The sequence below is a fragment of the Micromys minutus genome (assembly GCF_963924665.1).
Source record: "Micromys minutus genome assembly, chromosome: 17".
Taxonomy (NCBI): domain Eukaryota; kingdom Metazoa; phylum Chordata; class Mammalia; order Rodentia; family Muridae; genus Micromys; species Micromys minutus.
The window spans coordinates 34537199-34564600 of NC_137952.1; the positions used below are offsets into that span (position 1 = coordinate 34537199).

The window sequence follows — 27402 nt, forward strand, 5'->3', positions numbered from 1 at the left end:
CATGATAATGGAGTGAACCTCTAAAACTGTGAGCCAACCCCAATTAAATGTTTACCTTTATAAGCATTGCCTTGGTCATGGTGTCTCTTCATAGTAGTAAAACCCTAAGACACACAACTTGGGTTCTGAGCTATGCACTTTGGGGAGAAATTGGTGATAGTCACAGTATATCCCATAGAACAAGAGCCTGCATATGGCCCTCCATGTGCAGGGCTCATTTTGTTCTGAGATGTTTCACCTTAGATTCCCAATGGGATGATGGCCAATAGACTTGAGGGTGGAGGGACCAACACCTGGACAGCTTAGATACCTTCTAGTCCCATCACTGCCCCAGAGGTTAGACTGTTTCCTTTCCTCCTCCCTGGCTGTCTCAGGCAAAGCTTGCTCAGTGCAGGGATCCTGGGTCACTAATGCTGAGGAAACATTAGGTTCCCTGGGGACAGTGTCAAGAAATTAGTCTAGGTTCCCTTCGAAGTCAACCGTGGGATGGGACCTGAGTGTGGGACCCAGGGAAGACAAGTGGAGAAAGTGTGTGGCCTTGTTGGAGGAGGTGTACCACTTGGGGTAGCCTTTAGGTTTCAAAAGCTCATGTCAGGCCCAGTCCCTCCCTCCCTCCCTCCCTTTCTCCCTCCCTCCTTTTTTCCCTCTCTCCCTCCCTCCATTGTCTTGGTCATGGTATCTCTTCACAGCAATAGAACACCATGACCTGGACTTAGATATCAAGGCTTAAAACCATCTCAGGGGTAGTTTTGACAACATTTCATGATAGATACAACAAAAATGATGGCAGAATACAAGGACCAGCAATATCAAAGCAATAGACTCCGAATTTGCCACTGTCCAGCCATCTTTTATTTGCTCCCGGTCATCCAGCAGATACCCAATGGTGATGATCACAGACAGCTCCCAGGCTACAGAAAGATAAGTGGTAGTTTTCAAGATGTCGGGGCAATTAGTGACTGATAAACAGTGTCGAAGCTAAGCCTGCCCAACCCACCCCCATGTCCCACACCCCCCATCATGCCTCAGGCCCCCATTCCCACCCCCAAACCCGCACACGTGGAGAAAAGTTAGATTCTGTTGAGTCCCTTTAGGTAATCCCTTATTTAGGTGGTTGCAGGGCCGTGTCCTGTTGGACTGTTGGGTGAGTACCCTTGGCATTCAGGGGCCCTTGGCAAGGGGATGAGACATGCCCAGATCGTGATAGGATGGAGAGCCTAGCTAACTCTGGACAGTGTTCACTAGACTTCCTGCTTTTCTTTTCACAAGGCCTGTCCTTGAAAAAAGCCCAAAGGCCCCCAAATGCAAACACCCTTCTGTGATGAACCCTGCAGTCTGGCCCCACCCAGAGGGTCCCCAGGAAGAGCTAAGAGCACACAGAAATGAGTGTAGACCTCCATCTGGGTCCTTCCACAACACTTAGAACAATATATCAGCTGCTGCTTCCCCTGTGTGTCTGGGGGGGGAGCCTGAAGATAAATCTAGGCTTTCGATGTTCCACTCTCCTTTGCTGAAGTCTTTTCTAAAGGACAAGGATGCTTCTGGTCATCTTTGAGGCTCCACACCCGCACACCAAGCCCCGTGGTTCCTGAAGGATCTGCCTTATGCATCTTTCCCATTCTGATTCCCCAAAGCCAGCAACTCATTCCTCCCACAAATTCATCCTCCAAGTTGGTTTTATATACATTTTCCTTGGGCCCTTAATACAGAGGAAGTAGGGGCGTGAGGGGGGAGAAAGGCAGGGTCTCGACAACTGCTCCAGGGCCACAGCACAAGCTACAAGCAAGGTGTGTGCTAGGCCTTCGTGAAGCCTTACGGAAACAAGATCAACTGTTTCCTAAACCTGTCAGAGAGAGCACCATTAACAAAGAGACCCTAAACAGGCAGGACAGCAGGGTGGCATTTGAATGGTCCCTGAGGAGTTCAAGGTTATTTTTCTAGAAAAGTCAAGCTCAGCTGAATTCACGGTTGGGGAAACTCCAAAAGGCGATCTTCGGGGCAGCCAGGGTGAGAGGAATCTCCAGGGGAGAAGGAGAAGCAGTCATTTTTGGTGGAGGGGACAGTTTTCTCACAGTCACCACAAGGAGTAAAAATGTTCCAAAGATGACAATGCCAAAGTGAGTCGCCTCATCCTTTCAGAAAGATGTCTGTTGGCCCCGCGGGTGGCGTGGTGGGTTTATCACCCGGTTGGCAAATGGCAAGACCTGCTTTAAGGGATAACCACGCGGCCTCCAGGGGTCTCATTGGGTTTGGTTCTCCCCGTGCTTCAGTGGTAATAGATGCTGAAGGCGTGCAGGATATAGAGCAGTGTGGTGAGGAAGGCGAAGAACTGGAAGGAAACAGGGAGCGTCAGGGTCAGCACAGGGCAAGTGCTGGGCAGCCATTCCATCCTCTAGGGATGCTTTCTCCCTGGGCACTGCAAGGGCTACACTGTTCAGCTGTTCAGCTCATGGACTTCCTCCCACTGCAACCTGGGCCTTTCACCTGGCTCCAACACTACTCTCCTCCCTCCATGAGCGGGGACCTAGGTCATGCTGTCTCCCTGGACCCGTGTTGATATGTGTCTCTGTGCTCTGCTCACTCCCACAGCTATGCCCAGAACTCTGCTTGGAGAACCTTGTCTGCGAACATTTCGGCTTCTTCTCAAGCTCTTCACGGCCCAAGCTGATCTCCTAAAGCCATTAAGCTCAGTAAGCTCTCAGATTCACATCCCCTCCAGCTCCCAGTGAGAGAAACCTGAGATCTCTCTCACTTTCCTCCCCTCTAACTGTCAAGGCCGAAGCAGCCACAGAGTCTGCTTTCTGGCCAGCTCTTGTTACACCTGACTCTGCCTCCGTCTCCTTTGTCTTGGCTGCCGTCATCCCATCTCCTGCCTACTCTGCCTATTCTGTTGCAACAGGAAAGCATGACCACAGTTAAAATCAAGCTTAAAATGGTACAATGGCTCTCCTTAGAAGGAAAGCCTCGCTGTCCTCCATCCACTCACCCTCTGTTCTATTCACCCATTCACCTATCATCCATCAATCCACCCACCTACTCCTCCTTCATCCACTCGTATACTCACCCACCCACTTATCCATCATCAGCCCATCTACCCACCCACCCATCCATCCATCCATCCATCCATCCATCATCCATCCACTCATTCATCATCTGTCTATCCATTACCCATCCTTCCACCCCTTCACTCTCTAATCTATCCACCCACCCACCCATCATCCATCTACCCACCCATCATCCATCCACCCACCCACCCATCCATCCATCCATCCATCCATCCACCAATCCACCCACCCACCCATCCATCCATCCATCCATCCATCCATCCATCCATCCATCCATCAGCTTTGAAGCACCTGTTGTGCTTCAAGAATAGCTATTTCTACAACAGTGAGCAAGGCATTAAGTTCTTACATCTAAGCCATGAGTGGTGACACGTGTCTTTAATGCCAGCATCTAGACAACTGAGTCAGGAGAATGACAAGTCTGAGGCCAGCCTGGTTATCTAGGCGAGACCCCATCACAAATATGAGAATAAGTAAATAACACCTGATGGGTGGATTTTCCAGCAAGAAGCTGAATGAGCAAATCCTATACAAATAGTCCAGATGGGGAATAAGGCCAGGGGAGCATAAAGCAGAGAAAGACTGGAGTTGGGGAAAGGCGATACCTTGCTGATGTGGAATGTGGGCAACCCCGCCCAGGTCCTGCGTGAGAAAACCTGTGTCTGAGGGACAGCAATAAAACCTGTGTGGTCAGAGGTTGATTGGGAGCCAACCACAGTGGAGAGGCCACCAAAACCCATCCCTGGGAGTATGAGTTTAAGGAAGTTCAGGAGCTGTGGCAAAGAAGAGAGAGGTGGGGAAGGCTGAAAGGCTTCTGGGAAATGCTGTGGCCTTTCCAGAGGCCCACAGTGTTTGTCTGGTCCCCTGTTCCTATTCTGGGGACAGTGCCCTCTAATAAATGCAGCCTTTGTCCCTGCCATGATTCGATAGCCTTTGGAAGCCATTAACAGGGTCATTCCATTTCATGGTCGAGGTGTGGCCAGCCACCCGGTTTGTGGAAGGTGAGCATACTGCCACAAGAGGGCGCCAGTACACAGCAGAGAAAGAGGTGGGCTCAGAAGTCGGGGCATCAGATTCTTTCCACATTTATAGTACACACAGCCTTGCTTTCCATTACCTAGCAATGGTATCTCCTCAAACTTCTGTCCCTGAAACAAAAGGACTCAGAACAGCTGCCTGGGCCCAACAACTGAGGCTCCATCACAAGGCAGAGCTCTTAGCAGATATAAGACAAGAGAAATGTGGTTTTGTTTATTTGGGGAGAGAACAAAATTCTGAAGACTGCTGTTGAGATGACTCACAAATACAGTGTTTTCAAAGAATGTTTTTGTGTTTTCAATAATTATTTGGAGTTGGCAGGTTAAAAGGATCAATAAATGTTATTTCTGCACCTGCCTTTAAAAGTCAGACAAGCTGCTTTGGGGAAGGTGACCGACTCTGCCAAACTTACTAGTTGAATAAAGAATGTGGCTTTATGTATTATAAAGAGCTGGGGTGAGAAGTACTGGGAACTACCAGGCAGGCAAAGGTAGAAGGAAACACTCGGTGGGAGGGAGGCACAGAAGGAGGCAGAAGGGAGGTGAGGTGGAGCAGGAAGCAGGGAGAGAACCACGTGGACACTAGGAGAGATGGACGGGGGACGGAGGGCAGGGATGGCGCAGAAGTCAGGAAAACCAGCTACTAGCTATTGGCCCCAGCAAAAGGCCAACAGTTTTAAAATTATATTGATACTTCTTTGTCTTAATTAACCTCAAGGGGGATCTGAGAAAGGCCGGCAAGACTGTGGAGAGCTCTCTCTCTCTCTCTCTCTCTCTCTCTCTCTCTCTCTCTCTCTCTCTCTCTCACACACACACACACACACACACACACACACACACACACTCACACTTGGGCACACACAGGCATGCACAAACACACACACTGTCCTCTCCTGCAGTCTCCTGTGACTTGACACAGCTGTGCAAGACACCCAAGACAGCACTGAGCTGCAAGTGATCCGTGCCCTCCATATGTGCTTATCCGTGTAGCCACTCACCGTGGCTGCAACATTGATGTAGTAGTGGCCCAGGTCCTGCTCCTCAGAAATGATAGTGGCATGTGCCTGCAGGACAGCGGCACTCATGTACAGAATGCCTGTGGTGCCATGGTACAGGCTGTCCTGGAAATACAGAGCAGAGGCTGGGGTCAATGTTACTCAGGTGAGCACCTCTCCTCTCTGTGTACACAGCAGGGGAGAGGGAGGAGAGACGGGCAGGCCCATTCCCTACTGTTCTTTGGTTACAGTGTTCCTGAATGCATGTGTGTTCTCTCTGTCTCTCTCTCTCTCTCTCTCTGTGTGTGTGTGTGTGTGTGTGTGTGCTTCGTACTGCTCTTTTGTTCCATGTTCCATGTGTGTGTATGTGTATGTGTGTATGTGCATGCATATTCTATATGTGTGTCTCCTACTGCTTTTTTGTTATAGTGTTCCTGTGTGAATGTGTATTCTGTATGTGCATGTGTGTGCGAGTGTGTAGGTGAGAGGTCAGCTTCAGAAGTCTCCCTCTATTGTTTTTTTAATATATATTTCAATATTAGCTTTTTTTTAAAGATAAGATCTCACTATAGAGACAAGGTCTCTTAGGATCATCTGTGTAGACCAGGCTGGCCTACACAGAGATTTGCCTGTCTCCTGAGTGCTGGGATTAGAGGTTTTAAAATGAGTTTTTATTTATGTGCCTGCTTGTCTGTATGTGTATCATACTGGCATACAGTGTTTGTGGAGCTCAGAAAAGAGCATCCTGGGGACTGGAGAGATGGCTCAGCCGTTAAGAGCACTGACTGCTCTTCCAGAGGTCGTGAGTTCAATTCCCAGGAGCCATCTGTAATGGGATCTGAGGCCCTCTTCTGATGACAAAAGACAGTGTCTGAAGACAAGAGACAGTGTACTCACATATATAAAACAAACAAACAAATAAATATTAAAAAAGAAAGAAAAGAGCATCCTTTCTGGACCCTCTATGGCTTCTGGAGCTAGAATTAGAAGTAGCTGTGAGCCATCAAATGTAAGTCCTGGAAACCCAGCATTTCTGCAAGAGAAGCAAAAGCCCTTGACCACTGGGCCACCTCCCCAGCCAGCCTCTTAACACCTTATTTTCTGAGACACATCTAGGTAGATCCGTGGGCAAGCCAATCCAAGGACCTTCCTGTCTCTTCCCTTCCACCCTTCGCCTCCACCATGTGCTGGGCTCACAGATGTATGGCACCATGCTTAGCCTTTTTTTGTAGGTGCTGGGGATGTGAACTCGGGTCCCCATGCCTGGACAGCAAGCACCCCCCCATTTTCCTAACCTTCCTTTGCAGTGCTTTTAATGGAATATCTGCACGGCACATGAATGGATAAATAAAGCACACAAGTGTGGGATACCCAAAGCAGCTAGCATGTACCGAGCTCTCACTCAATGCCCATCTCTCTGCTGGAGCATTTTCCCATTTGATTTTGTCTGCTCTGAGGCACGTCTCATCTTAAGGAAGTAGAACCTCAAGATTCAGATGAATGCCAAATGGGTAAGCCAAGATTTGAACCCATGCCTCATGAATTCTAAGTCAGTGTTCTTAACTGTGGACACCATCCTGAGACAGACAGCTATGCCGAGCTATACTAACCTCAAAACAAGGCTGTTTTGCTGCAGGCGGGACTGGGCTTGTTGCTCCCAAATAGGACTGTTATCTCCTCACAAAGAGTTAACTGTAACAAGCCACAGCTTCGATTGTCCAGGGTAGGATGGCAATAAAAACCAACAACAAAAAAAACTCCCTGGGTAAAACTGCCTTCCAAAATATTCCAGAATACTCCAGAATACTCCAGATGCTTCTGCAGTTTCTCTCTGCTCTACACCACTGTGTATCTAATAAATTTCTTACTTCTGCCTTTCCCTGTTTTGGTTAATTCTCTTACCACCCTTATACAGCTAACTGGCCTTCCACATAATGCTTCAGCTAGATGAAAACCTACTATGGGCTTGTCACTGCCAGGACAATACACTTTACCTTATGTGATGTCCACAGTCGACTTTATGGGGCTTCTTTCATTATTCCCAATTTATAGAGAAGGAAACTTAGACTCAGCTAGCATTGGGGTCAGGAGTACCTGATTTCTGACTTTAGTTGTCTTAAAAAATATTTTAAGTGTGTATGTATGTGTGTGTGTGTGTGTGTGTGTGTGTGTGTGTGTGTGCGTGCGCGTGAGTGTTGGGGTTGGGCACAGCACACATTGTGGAGGTCAGAGGATAAGTTGGTGCTTTCCTTCTACCACATGAGTCCCAGGGATTGAACCCAGGCTTGGCTGCAAGCCCTTTCACTTGCTGAGCCATCTAGCTAGCCCCCAGTTTTAGTTTTGATTTCCTGTGTTACACTGTCAACTCAACAGGAATGTCCTGCAGCCACTAAAGTGCTCATTAGCTCTTGGGAGGTATGCCTTTGGAAACCAGATGTTCTCCTGTGCCTGCTGTCCCTCTTACCTGGGAGCACTGGTGTTCCAGAAGTGTGACCTGCTGCATGGGGCTCTATGTGGGTCATGGGATTCAAACCCTGCTCCTCCGCACATTACTTACTAAGCCGTCTCTCCAGCCTAGAATTATTTTTAAGAGATAGGGCCTTTCCATGTTGCCCAGACTGGCCTTCAACACCTAGGTTCGATATGTCCTCCTGTCTCAGACTTCTCAGTTACCGGGAGACTATAGGTACATACCGCCATGCCTACCTAGCCTTACAATATTTTTTAGTTTATTTTAAGTGGATGAGTGTTTTGCCTACATGTATATATGTATATATATGTATGTATATATATATATATATATATATATATATATATATATATATATATATATATATACACACACACATACCTACATATATATGCATACATGTGTGTATTTATTTATCTCTGTGCACTGTATGCATGCAGTATCCACAGAGACCCGAAAAGGGTGAGGGATCTCTTTAGACCTGTAGTTACAGATGGTTGTGAGCGTCCATGAGGCTGTCAGAAACTAAACATGTGGGTCCTTGGCAATAGCAACAAAGTGCCCTTTGCAGCTGAGCTCTCTTTCCAGATAATGTTCTTAATGTCAGGAAGGTGTCCAGTCCTAACAAGGAAGGCAGTGGAGGGAAACACAAGGAAAGATTTACAGTTATGTTTTCATTTTGGCTTAGTAGTCAACACACTTCATAGGAACCTCTTCCGATGGGGTCTCTAATCCCAGTCTTTGCTTCTCCCTCCCCACCCCGAAAAGCCCACCATCCTTACAAACCCAGGACACCAGTCCAGGAGGTACCACCCCCTAGTTCTTACCAGGACTCTCCAGGACTCGAATCGTTTGTAAAACCCAAGCAGGTAGGACAACAGGAACATCAGGGAGATGAGAAATGAGGTGAGAGAGACATACAGCACCCATCCGTGCAGCAAGGGGTATGCAACGTGGGTAGCAGCCACCAGAGTCCACACCCAGAACCCGCACACCTGTAACAGGAGAGCACAGACGGGCTTTGCTTGCTGTGTGTCGGTGGGAGGGGATCCCTTTGCAGGGCATCCCTGGCTAAAAGCTCAGATGAGGGTCAGAGGGTGGGCAGCCGAGCTTGCCGTCAACGCTGACAACCGGAGTTTGAGCTCTGGAACTCACGGAAAGAGCCCAATCTCTCAAGCTGTTCTCTGATCTACACATGCACACTGTGACGTGTGTATGTGTCCACACAGAAGAAGGCTGACCTCTGATATCAAGGTCAAGTCTGCGGATCCTCTGGAACTGCTGTCAGCTGCCATTGTGGGTGCTAAGGACCAAACTCGGGTTCTCCTGTGGAGCCCCTGAGTCATTTCTTCTGCCCTAAACAGTGCTGTTAAGGACACACTGACTTGTGATATCAAGAACTTGTCTCTGTCCCCTTTTCCCTGTGACCTTCAATCCTACACATGCACCTGTCCACTGGATATCAGTTTTTGGAAATCCCTCTGTAGAGACTGGACTCACATCTGTCCAGCTGAGCGAGGAAAAGTACCCTGCATTCTGGCTCCACCTTCCCCAGCCTCACCCCCTTCAGGAACCAGCTCGGCCTATGTAGGTACAGCCACTCCGGCTATCCCTTGTAAGACATCCCTAACTGTTGCCTTGAAGAAAAGTTCTTTTGTCTTTCTGGAGAACCCTGGGCTCTTAAGGAGAAAATGGAAAAGGGGGGTAAGAAGCTACCCAACTAACCACAGGCCAGGAGTGAAAGCCCGCCTCTCTCAGGGTGGACCCAGCTCCACATCCTGGCCGCCTCTTAAAACACAAGTCCTTCTTTAGGATGCCAAGAACAAGGGACTGTTGTGCTCATCTCATTTAGGGCTAAAAGATGTAGAAGATGAGGAACTGAGGAACGCAGGAAAAGATGCAGGAGCTGGAGGCGGGGAGGACGGTTGGAGGCGGGGAGGAGGGCTGGAGGCGGGGAGGAGGGCTGGAGGCGGGGAGGAGGGCTGGAGGCGGGGAGGAGGGCTGGAGGAGGGGAGGACGGTTGGAGGCGGGGAGGAGGGCTGGAGGCGGGGAGGAGGGCTGCGAACTGCTCTCTTCCAGACACCACATGGCCATCACACTCATGAACTCAAAGCTGCTATGACTGCACAAGACCTACAAACGACCGGGGCCCATCAGTGCTCTGTCATGGACGCGGAAGGAACTCATGGTACTCTCTGTTCTTCCCTGTGGAGCCACTAGCAGATAGCGGGTGCTGGGGTGTAGCCCGTGGAAATAGTCCCTATGTGCTTCTGCAAGCAACCTTAACGAAACTCAACCAGTATCAAAAAAAAAAAAAAAAAAAAGAAAGAACGAAAGAAAGAAAGAAAGAAAAAGAAAATAAATGTAGAAGGGGTACTGGTTGCAAAGAAGACCACTGGGAAGGGAGAGGGACAAGACAGAGGGCAGTGAGGGGTGAGGGGTGGGTACCTGGGGTGGGAGGCCTGTCCTCTGCCCTCACCCCCCATTGTTGCTATGTGCCTCCCCACCTCCCCCGACTGGCTGTAGGAAGAGCACAGGGCTGCTGGCCCAGGTCAGTCTCAGACAGTGCTGACTGTTAGTAGGGATGCCAGCCGGGGCTTGTAAAACTGGTGCTTACACCAGAGCTCGGAGGGCAGAGAGTGGTCTGTGTTATTGACTATAAAAGCCCAGAAAAAGGCCTGGAGCAAAGCAGATAGGTGTACGGTGAGGAGGAAAAATCTATAAGAAAATCATCTCTTCTTTTCACTCACCAAAAACTTCACAGTTTGTACAAATAAGACTCTATTCATGAGAACTGCCTCGTTTAATCAGGGGTGCGACTCAAGTTTGCTCAGAGACCAGAGCAGCCAGTTCTTTCCCCTGCTCTGTTGAGCCCACCTGTGACAGGCTTGGCCGCCAGCCAAGCGCTTCTGTCCCTCTGCTCCCATCGGAGGGAGCAGAAAGGACTCCCAGAAAGCTGTGTTGACCATTAATGCTGTGCGTGCGTCATTCATCTTTGTGAAAATGTAGACACCACCAGAGCCACTGGAGGGGCTGAGACCTGAGGTTGTGTGGGCAGTACGGAATGGGGCCTGAGCACAGGGGACTGTCCTCCAAGGCAGATTTCATGCTGAGGGCAGGGGAGCTAGATGCTTCTAGATGCTTCTAGAAAGAAGTTGGTCGGCTAAGACCTTAGCAGAACTCTCAATCCTCCCCACCCCCACCCCCGGTACCAGGGGGCCCATTTGGATCTTCATCCTCCATTTTCCAGCTGAGATTTGAGGATGTCTGTCCCCACTGTTCACTCAAAGACCTCCAAGCATGAGGAATCCATTCAAGGTACACGGAATATTTTTAATAGCCCTGCTGAATAGTTGTTATACAGAGGAATGTTGTCTGGGTTTCACTTCCACACTCCTCTGCTTTCTAAACAGTAGATGGCGCTGAGACCAGAGGTCAGCTCCAGGCGAATTAAAAACCAGTGGTGTTTGTGTCTCACACCTTTGCCTCAAGTAGTCTGGGCCGGAACTGGATTTTCAAGTTCTTGTTAAAAGCTCATGTTTAACTTTACAAAATTTCCTGGCTGTTTACACTGTTCCCTCACTTAAGCCCCCATTTTACATCTCCCAGGAGCAGGGCACATTTTTTTTTTAAGGTGGCATGTGTGGCCCCACACCATGGAGGGGTATTCCACCGTAGTTACACATCTAGAGTAAGTGTGCATCAAATAGGACTTTAGCAGCGTCTTTTTCTTCGAAGAAATGCACATTGCTCGTGGGTATACTTCCCAAAAGACTAAACTCAAAACACCTTTTAAGGTGTGATGGAGGTCCCAGCAGGGCAGCTCATGCGCAGGAGGTGGACACAGGTTGACCTTTTTGAGTTTGAGGCAAGTTTGAGACCTGGTCTATAATAGCAAGCTCGGGGCGGGGGGGGGGGGGGCGGTTGCTAAAGCTTCGCAGTAAAGACCCTGTCTCAAAAAAAAAAAAAAAAAAAAAAAAGACAGAAAGAAAGAAAGAAAGAGAAAGAAAGGAAGAAAAAGGAAAAGAAAAAAAAAGAAAAAAGAAATAAATGTAGAATATAGTTGAACCAAAAGGTTAGTCATGCATCTTAGATCATAATCTACTTGTTGGGTGCTGGCAAGGTGGCTCAGTGGTTAAGAATGCATACTGTAGTGGGAATTCTTTAAAAAAAAAAAAAACAGAAATATTATAAGAACATCTTTTCATCTGAGTCCCAGGTGCTCCAGACTGCAGCAGCTGACCCAGATCTGTCTCATGCTCTAGCAGAGGCTTGGTTTTTGTCAGCAGCAGATAGTTTGGAATTCCAGGGACTTTTCAGAAGGTGTATAAATGCTAGAGCGCGAGAGGTGGAGTTGGTGGTCATTTGGGGGGTGGTGGGGATTGTGATCTGTTAACAATTGTGCTTAAAGAAGAAACAAGAAGAAATTAGACTCAAGGATTCCTTTCTTTCCTACCTAGTGATAGGAGGTGAAACTGGGGGAGTAAAGGGTGGGAAAAAGAACCCACAACATAGCAAAGACCAGCCACAGGCAAACAGAAAGAAATTAGATTCAGGAGTTTCTATCTCTCTCTTTTCTCTATACTCCTTTCTCTCCTATTTAGTAATGGGGGGCAACCTGGGAGATAAAGGGTGAGAAAAAAACCCCCAGAAAACAGCAAAGGTGAGCTACAGAATACAGCTCTTGCAGAGGACCTGAGTTCAGTTCCCAGGACCCGTGTTGGGTAGTTTATACTGTTGTTACTCTAGATCCAGGCTGATCCAACACCTCTAGCCTCCATGGGCACTCATGATCATGTGTCTGCCTGCCTACCTACTTACACATATAACATATATACATTGGGAGATGTCAAAGAGTGGGTGACATTTGAAGGCCTGAGAATGGTGTATGTATGTGTGTGTGTGTGTGTGTGTGTGTGTGTGTGTGTATACACACATACATATACCATAAAGAATGTACAGGGGTGATTGTTGCATCTAATACAGAAACAGAAAAGATATATACATATACATATATATATATTATAGAAAAATTCCCACCCTTTAAACTTCTACTGGACACAATAAATGCAAGTATTAGCGTCAGTTAAGTTGAAATACATTAGTTCAAAAAAAAAAAAAAAAAAAAAAAAAAAAAAACACTTGAAAAAGAACATTTGGAGCCTCTTGACAGCCTTTGAATGAAGAAAAATGTTTAACGAAGGAAATAAATCCAACCTATGGCAATGGTGAGATGGTTTTGGTGTAGCTTGATGGCAGAGTTTTTAACCTGGCCTCAGCCGTACCCTGGGTTAGGTTTCCAATACTGTGAGACAAAACAGAAAACAAAACCAAAACAGAAACCCAGAAAGCTTGGTGCCACTTAGTGGCACCACCCACTGAGTCCTATGGGTTCCTGGACCTCTCGGTGGACTTAGAGACAGCTCAGTGGTCTGGGCTGGGCCGCAGAGATGCTGCCCAGAGCAGCCAGGGAAGCTGCATTGTTGGAAGCTCTCCAGATGGTGCCACTGAAACCCAAACCCTTCAGCCAGTTTCGTTTGCCCCATTCAGATCTGTGCATCGCCACCTCTGGGTTTGAATCCCGCCTGCTCTCTGTGTGTGTGCGGGGGTGGGGCAGTGGGGATGCATTAGCCCACTTGTGCCTCTGCGTCCATCAAACAGGAGTAGAGGCTTCCTGACATTGGGGTCTCGCTTTGGCTTGTGGAGGCTCAGATAAGCATTAGCTGAGGTAACTACAATCGCTTGAAAGGGGACAAGAGGACAAGAGGGAGGTCGCATAGGAAAGACCCAGAAGAGCAGTGCCCTAGCTAGTCTTCTTGAGGGATGAGGAAGTCTACATCCAAGGTGGAATGGAAATGGGAAGTCAATCTGCTGAATGAGTGAAATACTATTTGGAGGCATAGATTCTTTTGGCAGAACATATAAAAGCCTTTAAAAATGCATGCATACACACACACACACACACACACACACACACACAATTTTTTGCCCTTAAGTTTAATAGACCCCAGGCTGAAGAGATGGTTCAGTGGTTAAGATCACTGACTGCCCTTCCAGAGGTACTGAGTTCAATTCCTAGCAAGCACATGGTGGCTCACAACCATCTGTAATGAAATGTGATACCTTCTTCTGGAGTGTCTGAAGACAGCTACGGTGTACTTATATATAATAAATAAATAAAATGTTAAAAAAATTTAACAGACCCTGCCCTGCCTCCCATGTCTGTCTGAGCCTGTAGTTAAGGCTCACAACTACTACAGGTCAAATACCTAGTTTTGGGGTTTTGTTTGCTTTGCTATTTTTGTTTGTGAGACAGGTTCTTACTATGTAGCCCTAACTGTTTTTGAACTTTACTGTGCAGACCAGCCTGGCCTCAGGTCCACAGAGATCCGCAGGCCTCTACAGAGTACTGGGACTGAAGGCCTGTGCCAGGACACCTCGCAAATACCTGCTCGTTTGGAAACACTGCTCAATACATGAAATGAAAGTGCTCCACTCAGTGACCTTGCTTTCCAAACTGTCCTTCACAAAAAAGGTCTGGACACAATAAAGAGTGTACAGGGGTCAAATATAGATACAGAAAAGATAGGGGAAAAGAGATTTTTAAAAAGACGCAGAAAAGAAAAAGATAGATTGACCCAAATGCTCTTCTAGAGGACACCAATCAAACCAGCTGCGCCTGCCAGAATGGGTTTTCTCTGCAGCCTTCAGAAAGAAGAAAGGTGCTAATTTCTCAAAACGGAACAAGTCCCAGCAGATAGCAGCATGCCAGTGGGCTGAGATTTATACAGAACAAAAAAAAAAAAAAAAAAAAAAAAAAAAAAAAAAAATGAACTTAGCATTTCCAGACTGAGACCCTGCCTCAGCTTCAGGGAGAACTGGTCGGCTTGAGGGCAAAGTTCTCTCCCTCTTACCATAACCAGCAGAAGACAGAGTTTTCAATGTGAGATATGGTCATGTTTAAAATGATCCAAAACAAGCAACACAAAAATTTTAAAAGACTAAGAAAGTAACTAGCACAAGGGGTGGGGCTCCTAAAGTCCTGGCCGAGACCTGCCTTCCCAGGCAATGCAGCAGGCATGAGTGGTGTTGACTAGGGCCTGGTGCAGTCTGCCTAGAAAGTTCAGAGAAAGACTGCCTAGTGATGGCCCAGGGGGTTGGAAGTATATGCAGGTGTTAAATCTGCATAGTGGGGCTCCAAGACAGCGGTGGGTTCAGGGTGGGGCGGACAAAGAGCTCAGAATTGGTGGCACGCAGAAGATGGAGACACTGGTGGCAGGTTTCTCTGCATAGCTGGGTGACATTTCAGCAGGGCAGGTCTCACCCCTGCCAACACCACATTCCTGTCTTTCCTGCCCATCTTTGTTTTCATGAGATTCCTCCCTCACTTGGTTCTCAGGTGACAACAGAGTATACCAGGAATCCCTGGGATCTGAGAGGCAAAGGCCAAGTCAAAAGATGGGTGGGGCTCATAAAGTCAGAAGTGAAACCGAGCCACTGTAAGGGACTCATTCAGGTGTGGTTCATGGTGAACCCTTATGCCCTGAAGGCACCCTGTGTAGTCTCAAAACCATTGTCCCTCCGAGTTCAGGATGATGAAATAATGAAAAAAGGATGGGACATTATATACCTTTCCTCTTTTTAAAAATTGTACAAAGACATGCTGATTCTCAGCCTTTGGGTTGAGACAGAGTGTAAAAAAACGACACTAAAATACACAAAAGTCCCCTCTTATCTGTTTTATAGACATGCAGTTCAGTGAAATTGCATATATGCATACTGTATGTAACTATCATCGAGGTCCAGCTCCCCATCACAAAACAGAAACTCTAACCTCCTGTTTGTTCCTTCTCTGGCCCCAGCAGCCTTCACTCTCGCTTCTCTGAGCCCCTGACTACTCCAGGTACCGCAAGTAAAAATAAGTCACACAGAATTTCTCTTCTGAGATTGGCCAATCCCACTGAATACACTGGTTTCAAGGTCTGTGTTTAGCATGCATCAGAATTTCCCTTTGCTGTAAGGCAAACTAGTGTTCCACTGCATAATGTAGTCCTTGCCTTAGAACGGTTTGAAGCTTATGGTTTCTTGGCTTTGCAAGGCAAACATGACAAGCATTAGGTAGAAACTTTCAGTTTTTTAGCTGAGTCTCTTCCCCTTGTGTGCTATGCTGAAGTGGGTCCTCCATCTTCCCCTCGGACAGCAATGTGGGCAAGGCTCCTAGATGGCCAGGAACTCATGAATGGGAACTGGGGATACTCTGCTCCAAACCTGTGCTGCTAAGTTAGACAGTGTGGACTGTGATATGTATTCAGTGCGATTTCAACTTAAGTGGGCTCATCGGGGCAAAAATCCCCTCATACACTGAGAGACATGCAGATTTCTCTTGGCTCATCATCTTGCCTGTGGGCTGCTTCCACCTTTTGGCTATGGGAAACAATCCTGCTACATGCAAGGGTATGCAATATTCCTTCAGCGGAAGGAAGAACGGGACGTCACTGACCCTGGGCTGTGTCCAGTTCTTCTGTGAAAGGCCTGGAGAGTAATGACCCATCAACCATGCGTTCCTGTTGCTGTGGTCACTGCTCAAGCGAGGGTTTGTGCCGTCCTGTAGAAATGCCTCAATTCCAGGGAGATTTTGATAAAAGCAGATGGCAAGAACTACTGTGGGACTCTGAGACTGTACGCTGGCTGTAAAACAGTGTAAACACTCTAGGGACTTTACATCACGTCTTATTCCTTCCCTGGCACAATTTTTATGAATAATTCTTTCTCAGTGCTGGAGAAGGAACTCAGGGTTTTGTGTGTGTCAGGCAGTCCTCCGTTACTGAGCCTCCGTTACCCAGCCCCTCTCCCATTAGAAAGACTTGTTTTATATCTAATTATGCAGTGTGTGGGGAGCGGGGTGGGGCTGGTAGGGTAGATGCACAAGTGAGTTCAGTACCCAAGGGGTCCCAAAGAAGATGTCAGATATCCTGGGGCTGGAGTTACAGACAGTTGTGAGCTGCCCAGTGTGTGTAGTAGAGACAGAATTCAGGTTCTCTGCAAGAGCAACCCAAGTTCTTGAGTGCTGAGCTGACTCTTCAGACCCCTGATTGCAGTGACCTCCAAACCTATCCAGGGAGGAGCACCTATCCAGGGAGGAGCACCTATCCAGGGAGGAGCACCTATCCAGGGAGGAGCACCTCAAGCAATGGCAAACTCCCTCACCCTCAGCACTCTCTCCATGGGAGCTTGCTTTCTTTCCTTCTTCCTTTTTCAAATTTTTGTTTGTTTGTTTTTCTAAGACAGGGTTTCTTTGTGCAGCTCTGGCTGTCCTAGAACTTGCTCTGTAGACCTGGCTGGTCTCAAACTCGGAGATCAGCCTGCCTCTGCCTCCTGGGTTCTGGGATTAAAGGGGCATGTACCACTATTGCCTGGCTCCGCCGGAGCTTTTAAATATGAACTGGTTTTTAGGTTGTGACTTGATGTTAGTGGGTCAATGATCAGCATTAAGAAATCAAACAGACCAAAATGGAAAGTGTGGGAGTTCAATGTTCAAGGCAAAGGAAATACTATTTCCTGAGTCTTTTTGTTTTAACACACACACACACACACACACACACACACACAGCAGTTTGCCATGGAAATCTCTCTCTCTCTCTCTCTCTCTCTCTCTCTCTCTCTCTCTCTGTGTGTGTGTGTGTGTGTGTGTGTGTGTGTGTGTAAAGCACAAGTCTATTGAGGAAGTCCATCCCCTGGCATGGCTTTCTGACTCTAAGCCACAGGCTATTTATTGTAGTATCCTGCCCTAGCCTGCACCCCCGGATGGCTCTTCATCACATCAGTTATCCTGTGATAAGGACTTCAAGGCTGCTTCAGTAGCACTGGGCATGAGGGTAGAGGGGCTGGTGGGAGAATGAGAAACTCTGGGACCTGGACAGCAAATATGAGCCAGGCATAGGGTGGTAAAGAGAGACACAGCTGAGGGAAAGCCAGAGCAGTGGGAGGGGCCTTGGGGTGTGTCATCTCTGCACGCATTGTGTTCTCTAATGCAATGGGTTGGCTTCTTGGAGGAAGCAAAGCCAAAGGCATCGCAGCCAAGATATAAACGTGGAGAGTTACAAACTGCAACAGGCAAGGGGAGTGATGGGAGTCATGTCTAAAGCTCTATCTGAACCAAAAAGGTCTGGGGAGTTTAGTCAGGGGACTTCCATATATTCATATGGGATAAATCTATTTCTGAGCAGAGCATGCTCATTTTAGCCAGGAGACTTCCATATATCCACATGGGGTAAGTCCATTTCTAAGCATGTTCATCTTGAGGTCATTATTTTACAAAGAAAAGAATAAATACATTATGCTGGGGTGGGCAGTGTTTAGCTCAAAGTCTCAGAATGTGTAAGCAAAGATTAAAGAGATAGACAGGAAAGCCTCTGAGCATGCTCAATTCACACCAGAAGTTTTAGCTGGAAAGAAAAAGAAATGATATTTATAAAGTGCACTTAACCGAGGGGCCTGACTTGCTTAGTCACTAACACAAGAATGGTACCCAATGCAGACTCCATTGAGAAATGGCCCTGTCGAGGCCAGAGGCCCACAGGCAGTACTGACCACAGCCATTGTATCTGGCTTCTCTTGGGCAGGCCTTGCTACTGCGGGCCTCTGTGGATAGTTCAGAGACATTGGCTCCCACAGGGTGCTGTGAACAGCCTGACACACTGGCCAGGAAGTCTTTTTGAAGCTTCTGGGTCTCCGGAGGCCACAGCTCTGACAAGTCAAGGAACTCCCTCAAATACCTTCATCAGAACCTCAAAACATCAATCATTGTAAGGCATTTCCCTGCTCAATAAATACACCCTGAACTCTTACAAATTCTGAGTCATTCTGTCCTGACTCATGGTGAGAACATGTTTCTCTTTGTGGCTTTAAGGTTAGCAGGAAATTGCTTGCCCAGACTACCCAGTCTTCCTATGAGGCCATGTCTTATTCTGGCCTCTCCAGATAACCAGGTGGTGTGGGTTGAAGCCCCATGGGCCACTGCTCCTTGTAGAACAGTCACATAAGGGCCCTGTAAATGCTCTCCAGACCTGGCAGCAAGCTCAGGAAACCTGGAGCTAGTGCCTTTTCTGAGCGAACTGGTCTGAACTTCCTCCCTGCTCTGGGGGCTTCCTGCTCCCGAGCCACACCCTCCCATTCAGACTCAGACTGACCTGAGTCTTATTGATCAAACTGCACAGATTTACAATGTGACATAAAATAGAATGATTAAAAAAAAAATCTTATCTACCCAAAGGTTAAAGGCACTTTTTTTCCCCGATTCTTAAAAATAAATTAAAAATAAAACACTGGGGGTGGTGGTGGTGTTTTTCGTTCTTCATTTTAGGCTTCACCACTCCCTAGGCTTCACATAATTTCTTCTCTCCCTTTGGCTCAGGCTCTGTGACTAATTTCACGTCTCTGTGTAAGTTCTCAGTACTGCTCTGGACCCCCCACTGTCTCCAGAAACCCAGGCACTGGCTCCCCAAGTCTTCTCACTGATTCTTCTATGTGCCCTCGAGATCCAGCTGTGACCAAACCTTACAGGGCATGGACCAGACTGTTGTCACCCACTCCAGAAAGCCACCCTACCACAGTCCAGCATGCTTTCCTTGCCACCCTCCACTTTGTCTTTGTCTCTCCTCCCTGTTTGCTGTCTGGGCCCTGAGTTTCTGAGGCAGGGCTGGGCCCTGGGGTCTTCACGTCCCCAGCAAAGGGCAGAAGGCTGGTGCCAAGCAGGACTGAGGAAGACAGGTCTCTGGAAACATGTCAGGCAGTGCCCCGTTACCTTCAGGGCCCAGCTGTGAGCTGGACCTTCTTTCAGGAGCCTGGATCGATGGAGTCAGAGGCTCATCTGCTTCCTTCTCATCCACATTTGCTCCCCAAAATTCTTAGAGAGTGGATGGAACGCTCTGTTTGAACTCTCCCTCCCCACTGCCTCTTTCTCATTCTTTCCCACATTCCTCTCCATCCTAGGCTGACCCAAAGCCCTGGAACAAAACTGTATTATTAAAGATATTCAAAGAAATCGTTTGGGCAGAGAGGGCATCTGGATGGGTAGGGGCTGAGGGTTATAAACCCTCTAGAGGCAGAATCAAAAAGGAAAGATCTTGGATTTCCTTCTTGCTCTAGCCTGCTTCTGGACAACCCTCAGGAAATTCAGAAAATTCATCCACAGCAAGAGTCGCAGATGGGATTGTCTAAAACAGACCAGACCACTGCAAAGCAACAGTTCTCAACCTTCCTAATTCATTGATACATTTTTTTCATGTTGTGGTGACACCTCACCATAAGATTATTTTTGTTGCTACTTCATAACTGTAAGTTTGTTACTGTTATGAATTTTAATGTAAGTTTCTGTGTTTTCTGATGGTCTTAGGTGACCACTGTGAAAGGGTTGCTTAACTTCCAAAGGAATTGTGACCCATAGTTTGAGGCCCAGTGTTCTAGATCCTAGACCTCTGGATGTGAAGCCCTTGAGACTCCACTCTGGGGGCCCATCTGGGGGTATTTTACTGTGGCTCAGGCAGTGGGAATCTGGAATCCAAGTGGGGAAGGTCCCAAGGAGTTACAACTGTGAGGCTGGCTGGCAGGGATGGGGGTCAAAAAGGAAGACTGGCAGAGTCAGGGACTAGAGTGTGGTTAGGGACAAAGGCCAAAGATCTCCAAAGATCTTGGACTTCCTTCTTGCTCTAGCCTGCTTCCTTCACTCACTGATCTGGACCACCCTCAGGAAACTGCCCTGACTCCCTCCAGCTCTGCCCTGACTGGAGAAAAGCCCCTGGGAATAGTGAAATGAATTGAGCACCCAGGCTATCCCTTTTTAACTGTGAGACTTCATCCTGGGACTTCTGATCCTGGTCCCAGGTTATTCCCTTCAAGCCTGATATGCACATGAAATAATTGTAATCTGCTGACCTTCCAGAACTGACCACAGCTATACAGACAGAACACTTACTTAAAGAATCATGTGCATGCGTTCGTTGAATTGTGGCCAGAACAGACCTAGAGGTTGCCAAGGAGTAGGAAGGGAGAGAGGTGAGATAGGACAGAACAGGCAGCTTCTCCGTGTGTCTCTGTTTGGTTCCTGCTCTTTTACCTTCCACAGGGGATGGATTTCCTGCAGCATCCTTGTCAGGGTCAGGTGATGGGGTGCTGGACAGAGACTGGTAAGAAGCAAGGGGTTATTTCTGTGGCCTTTTCTAGTCTTGCTTCTTTCTTTCCAGAAGCATCTGGTTCACCCCCAGGCCTCTGTGACCCCTGGCTGGATGACAACTGTTTCACAAGAGCCCCTCAAAGCGTTTATCTGGACGTCAGCAAGCCCGGTGCTTCTTTCAGAGTTTAAGCACCAGATGGCTTCTTGTTTGTTCCCCTAACCTGGGGGTGGGCAGTGGTCGCTTCCTGAGCCTACTGTTCTCTGGATTGCTTCTATAACTTTGGGGAGCTTGCGCGCGCGTGTGTGTGTGTGTGTGTGTGTGTGTGTGTGTGTGTGTGTGTATGCGAGCATATTTGTGTTTTTACCTACATATGTCTATTCTGTCTGAAAGCCAGATGTTTGATACTGGAACGTGTTCCTCAATGGCTTTTTTAAATTAATTAATTAAGTGATTAATTAATTAATTTTGAGATAAGTCTCTCCCTGGTTCCTTCTTTTGAGATAAGAATCTCTCGTTGAACCTGCAGCCTGATGTTTTGGCTTTGATGCTGGCTAGTGAGGTCCCAGCTCCGCGCATCTGTCCCTCAATGCCAGGGTTGCAGGTGCTGCTCCTCTCAGCTTTTGCCTGAGTGCTGAGGGTCTACACTGAGGTCTTCATGCTTGCACAATGGCCATTTTGCCCACCAATCCATCCACCAGTTTCTCTTCTTGTTTTTAGTCACCATAGAACAGAACCTAGAACTCAAGCTAAGGTCACAGGAGAATGATAAATTCAGCCTGCGAGGAACAGGCTTCATTTGAGCTTCTTGCATGAGCCACTGGAAGGGGAGAGGGGTCAGTTAGGGACAGAAAAGCCAACTTCTAAGGAAAACCCCTAATTACTCCTTGCAGACCACCTGGTCACTTTCAGTCCCAGCAGGGTTGGCTCTACCTGGGTTCCTTGGTTTCAAACAAACTCTTAAATATGGCTAAATAGAAAAGAAAAAAAAAAAAAAAAGCAAGTAGATTGGAGTCAGGGTAAAACTTTGGATTTGGGGTGACACAGAGATGAACCTCCCAGGGTGGGGGTGGGATAGAAGTAACGCTCCCAACATCAAACACCAAGCTCAAGCCACCTCCCCTTTTAACTAGCTGACCCTCTAAGGATTTTCTCACCTGCTGCTTTTTAATTAGGCAAAAATCTAATTAAAGAGTCAACTAATGAGAAGGGTAAAGTTCAGATGACTCCCTCAGCTCTTCATTCATACAGCACTCCCCAGGGAGAGCCAGAGGGATGAGCTCTCAGCTTCTATCTGTTAGCTTGCCCAAGAGCTCAGGGCTCACCCAGGTCACGATGGGTAGGCCCTCTGCCCTCATAAACACTGGCTCTGTAGACAGGGAGAGCTGGCTGTTCTGCCTACCTCAGACTTAACCTCTAATGCTGGCATTATTGGATGCCCATACACTTCATGGGGTGAGAAAAATAAATGGAGGTCTCTCCTCATCATAAAACCCACTGAGTGAAAGGTCCCTCACCCTCAAGAGGTTATTGTCAAATTGTACTTTCAAATAAAAAAAAAATCTAGATTCACCACTACATTGAACAAACTGTTAAAGTTTTATGTCATGCTAGTGAAGAAGTAAAAACACAAAACAGCCAAACATTTCTCAGCCACCCTGCAAAACAACTTCTTTATCTTTTAGTAATAACAAAATGGACATCTGCTGTTCTATCCAACAAGTTACTCTTAGGTGTTTCCCCTCAACGAAGTAAAAATGCTCCCCAACAGAAGCCTGAGCAAGATGCCAATAGCAGCTTTATTTGAAACTGCATAGAACAAGAAACATTCAATACCTGATGTAGATTATGGTAAATCTTTACCAAGGTGCTTTTAGCAATAAAATGGGACAAACTTGGGGTTCAGACAACTCAGATGGCTGCCAAGAACATCACGCTCCACAGGACGAGTGGGTACCAAAGGTACTGTTCAGTTACATTTCTGTATATAACTTTCTTGAACTGAAATAATTGTGATTTCTAAAGAACTGTTTGGGATAGCAAGGAAGCGGGATGGGTTGGGGAAGTCTAGAGAGTAGCAAAAGAGGGGGCTTTGGTGTGATGGGACAGTCCCGAACCTCGGTTGCTCTCAGATAAATCTACTCCAAATGAGAGATCTCTCTTCCCAACCTTCGTTTCCCAGGTTGAAAACAAAGCTAGTAGAGAAAGGTATGGCCGCTGGGGAGATGCAGGGGATGGAAGTTCCTGTTAGAGCAACCATTATCACAGAGTAAAATGTCTTAATGTGAATTTTAATGCTGAAGATTGGGAGATTGTAGGCAACGGTCAAAGGTCACTAGTGTAGGCTACTGGGAACCTGAGCTACCTTTGCTGTCATCTTCAAGAACCACAAAGAACGAGAGACTGTACCTCCTCTACAGTCAAGGTGGCTCATGGCTTGTCTGATTTGATCTGACAATGAATCTGCCCATTCTTGGTTCCTATATGGTACTACACACACACACACACACACACACACACACACACGCATTCACATACACACATACTCATATACACACATACACACACACACTCACACACATTTACATATACACATACACTCACATACACACACACTCACACACACACACACACACTCACACACACACATTCACACACACGCATGATGGTTAGGAGAGGTCACTGTAGACACCATGTGTTAATGTCACCCAGAGCGACCCTGCTGTGGAATCACTGCACCCTAATTCTTGGGTTCTGCTTTCTGTGCTCTGCAGAGGTGCGCTGGCCTCCCTGCTTTCTAATGTGTTCTATATAGACTTTTGTCTCAGACCAGAAGACTATGGGATCAGGATACCTAAGGACATGGTGCTGTCACAGTGCCCCAGTGGACAGCAGAGCGAGAATGCATCAGATTACTAGAGCCAAAGAAGGGCCTGGGGCAAATTGATTCAGCACACATTACATCTTCCCAGCTTCTTCTGCACATGACATCAAAACTTGATCCCCCACCCCTTTTCCTTATCCTTCTTCATTCTCCAAATAGGCACACATTATTCTGGAATCCTTCTAGGCATGCTCATAGCAGGTACAAGAAGCATGTGCAGAATAATGCACTCAACACATGCACACACACAGATGCACACACACACACACACATGCACATACATACTCACACACATACACTCATACACATGCACACACACACTCACATACACACACACACACTCAGATACAGGCATACACTCACACACATACACATGCACACACTCACATACACTCACACACACTCACACATATGCATACATGCACACACTTCCATACACACACACTCAGATACACACACTCACACACAGAGACTCGCACCCCCACACACACACATCCACATAGAGATGATGCATGTACTCCATCTGTGAACACATTTCTGTATTTTCTAAGTTTTCATCCATGGATGAAGATGACTTGCAAATTAGAGCTACGTAGTGAGCAAACGTAGGACAAGGCTAACTACAACAAGGTCCATAATAGCCGACCGACCAGTGCTTTCTCCAGAATGCCAAGTCGGAGGCAGAGGCACCACCCGGGACTGAAAGGACAGCCAAGCGCAGTCAGGAGCTTTGACCTGGATCCTGGGCTAGGAAAAGGATATTAGTGGGAAATGAGCAAACAGAACAATGGTCAGTGGCAGTGTGCTAACGTTAACTTCCTGGTTTGGAGAGACCTTTGGGGTTCAGAGTGGGGAGCAAACTTCCTGCGCTACCACTGTGGCTTTAGGAGAAACAGAAAACTATTTAAAAACAAGTCAAGAAAGTCAAATCAATGACAATGACCTAATCCCCTCAAAGTCCAGGACTCTCTCAGAAATCCAACTGCAGGAGGACAGGTGGGGACACCTCTAGTGACAATTCTTTACCTGTTCCCAAGCCTCTCTCTAGCCACAGAGACCCCTGGAGGTAGTCGCTCCTCTGATGATGATTTGCGTGACTGACAAGCGTTTGCTCAATAGACTATGGCAGAATCATCCCGCCATCCACGTGGCTGTTCCAAAGTGAGGCCCACACCCAGGGCCTTGCACACAGAGCTCAGGACATGATCAACCTGGCAGGATGCCCACGCTTGTGGGGGATTGTCACTGGAAGAAACTCTTAGGTGGAGTCTCTATCAAAGCCACCCACCTGTGGGACACACAAGCCTGGCTTCCCTTTCTCGGTTGACCAGAATGGCTGTTGTTTAAGCGATTTGCCTAAAGGTCACTTAAAGGGACCTAACCTTCCACAAGACCAGGAGAAGGGAAAGGGGGTGGCCACACTCATTTTATATAAGAAGTCCTACCCCAAGTCTTCCTCCCAGCCCAGAGGCAGCATGATTAAATTCAGGGCTAAGAAGAAAATTCCACCCACAAACTAGATATTACAGAGAGCTTGCTGGGGAGAGGGGGAGGTGGGTGATAGCAGGAGCCAGCCGAGGGAACTTGTTTTCTACTGAATGCACCGCTCAGTGCAGGCGCAGAGTAGCGCCCAAGTTCTGCTGTGGGGTGTTTCCCAGAGTAACCTGGGCGGTTCAGGTTGTTTTATGGTCGGTGCAGTCACGAGCTCCCTCCGGCAGGGAGCTCACATAAATCAAAGTTCAAAGTCAGCTGATGTGATTTGAATAAACACTAGGAGACCTTCTTTCATGAGACCCTTTAGAGAATCCCCTAGTTCTTTGAACTTTAGGAAACTCCAGCTAGGGGGATAGAAACCCGTGTAATAGAAATTTCTTAGAGGTCTGGGTAGTCTAGAAGGTGGCTGGACCCTTCCAGCGAGCAAGTGGTCTGGGGATGCTGCCTCATCCTTTGGGAAAGTGGAAAATTTGCTCTAGCGGAACCTAGCCTGGGGTCAAGTGGACCACAGGGAAAGTGAGCCTGTAGCCAATTGCCGTCCCCATTCCTGTTCCCGGGAGAGGTTCTCGGCTGGTTCCGCCCCTCCCTCCCCGCAGGTGGCGGTAGCCACACTCACCAGCTCCGGTAGGAAGAAGGCAAAGGGGATGGTGAGGAACAAGGCAGCGACCCCTGAGGGCACGTCAGGCGGGGCGTAGCTGGTGGCCGGCGGTGTGTCCCGGGAGGCCATGCTGTCACCTATGCTGGTGCTGGCGTCCTTGCTCCGCCGCACTCGCCCGCGCCGGCAGCTGTTCAAGAATCACCTCCCGCCCAGCAGACACACCCATCGGTCGGAGGGACGTCGCCTGGGAGGGGAAAAGAAAGGTTCCAGTGGAGCAGGTCCTTCTGTGCACTGTGGCCAGCCAAGAGAGGGGACAGAACCAACCTACAGAGGCTCTTTCTAGACTTCCCTGCTAAGGAACTTTTGAATGCCGGAGCAGATGACTCCAGAAGATATGAGTAAGAGTGTGTGGATGGAACAGCTTTGTATGTATGCCCCTGGTGATCTCCGTGCTCTGAGGGTGTAAGCAAGGGCTTTTTTGGTAAGATAAAGAGCATTTATTGAGGACCCACTGTGTGGTTAGCGACCTACACACACATCTGGAGTTCAAACCACATTTCCAAGAAAGGAGACTGGAAAGAGGTGTAGTTAAGGTCACAGAGTGGTCACAGCAGCATCTGCCTTTGTCCTCAAATTCTAACTGAAGGATTGAAGCAGTCTAGTTGGCTCCTCCCCTCCTCAGGGACTCTGACTCCCTCTTGGGTCCCCCTCTGCTGTCTTCTTAGTCCAGCTAGGACACAGGTTGGAGCTAGGCAGCTCCTTCCTGAGTAGAGCCTGGGGCTGTCTGCTTGGCTGTGCTTCCACATCCAAAGCTGTTTCTTACACACACACACACACACACACACACACACACACACACACACACACACACGTCAGGTCTGGAGACTGGACTACTTTCTTCTTTACCAACCCACTAACCTTCATTTTTTCCCCACAACCCTGAGGGAAGGCCTGGCACCCTAGAGTCTTCTTCCTTCCTCTTCGGCTCCAGCAGGCCAGTTGGACAGCCTCCTCAGGAGGAGGAGAGTAGGCATGGAAAAGCTGCCCCAAGGACTGGGGGACGACCTGCACAAGAGCCCTGTGTCTTATTCCTGAGAAAACAGCAGGGAATTCCAGGCCCTGTGCTGGGCAAGGTTGGAGGAGTAGCTGGCTCGCCCTGCTTGGTCTAGAGCAGCCTGCAGAGTGTGGATACATGAAGCTTAAAGCCAGGCATTGCAGGGGAAGGCAAAGGTCTCCTCAGCAAGCCTCGAGGCAGCCTGTCCTCAATCTTTTTCCAAGTCCTAGAGCTTACAGTCCGTATGCTTAGGTCCCCATGCTACTGACAGGATGGATCCAAAGCCATCTACCTTCTCCGAATGTCATACATAGGCACCATGTCTCTCTTTGGGACGGTGGCCCCCTTTGATGTGACTGTGATCTACATGGGACATCAGGAAACAGGGCAGAGTAAGAAGCACACACAGGCTCCAGGGATTTAACTCAGGCCATTAGACTTGAGGGACAGTGCCTTTCCCTGATAAGCCATTTCAGTGGTCTAGGAAGTATCAATTCCAAGTACTCCGGATTCACCGAGAGATCCTGTCTCAAAGGAAGATGTCAGAGCATGACTGAGCACACATCTGTGTGAGTCCTAGTCACATACTGTGAATTCACAGTGTTTTGTGCGTGCACACACACACAAGTTCCAGCA

At 47.9% G+C, this 27402-nt stretch overlaps 1 protein-coding gene across 1 annotated transcript; it reads right to left on the reverse strand.

The window, feature by feature from the left end:
* Nucleotides 1–1075: 1075 nt before the first annotated feature.
* Nucleotides 1076–25859, reverse strand: LOC308431514 (MAL-like protein). Its single transcript, XM_080931024.1, has 4 exons — nucleotides 25731–25859; nucleotides 8395–8562; nucleotides 5101–5223; nucleotides 1076–2329 (listed from the first exon to the last, which is right to left on the reverse strand). Exons 1-4 carry the CDS (start codon nucleotides 25839–25841, stop codon nucleotides 2267–2269), a joined length of 465 nt encoding a protein of 154 aa, XP_080787150.1. The 5' UTR covers nucleotides 25842–25859; the 3' UTR covers nucleotides 1076–2266.
* Between the last annotated feature and the right edge of the window lie 1543 nt (nucleotides 25860–27402).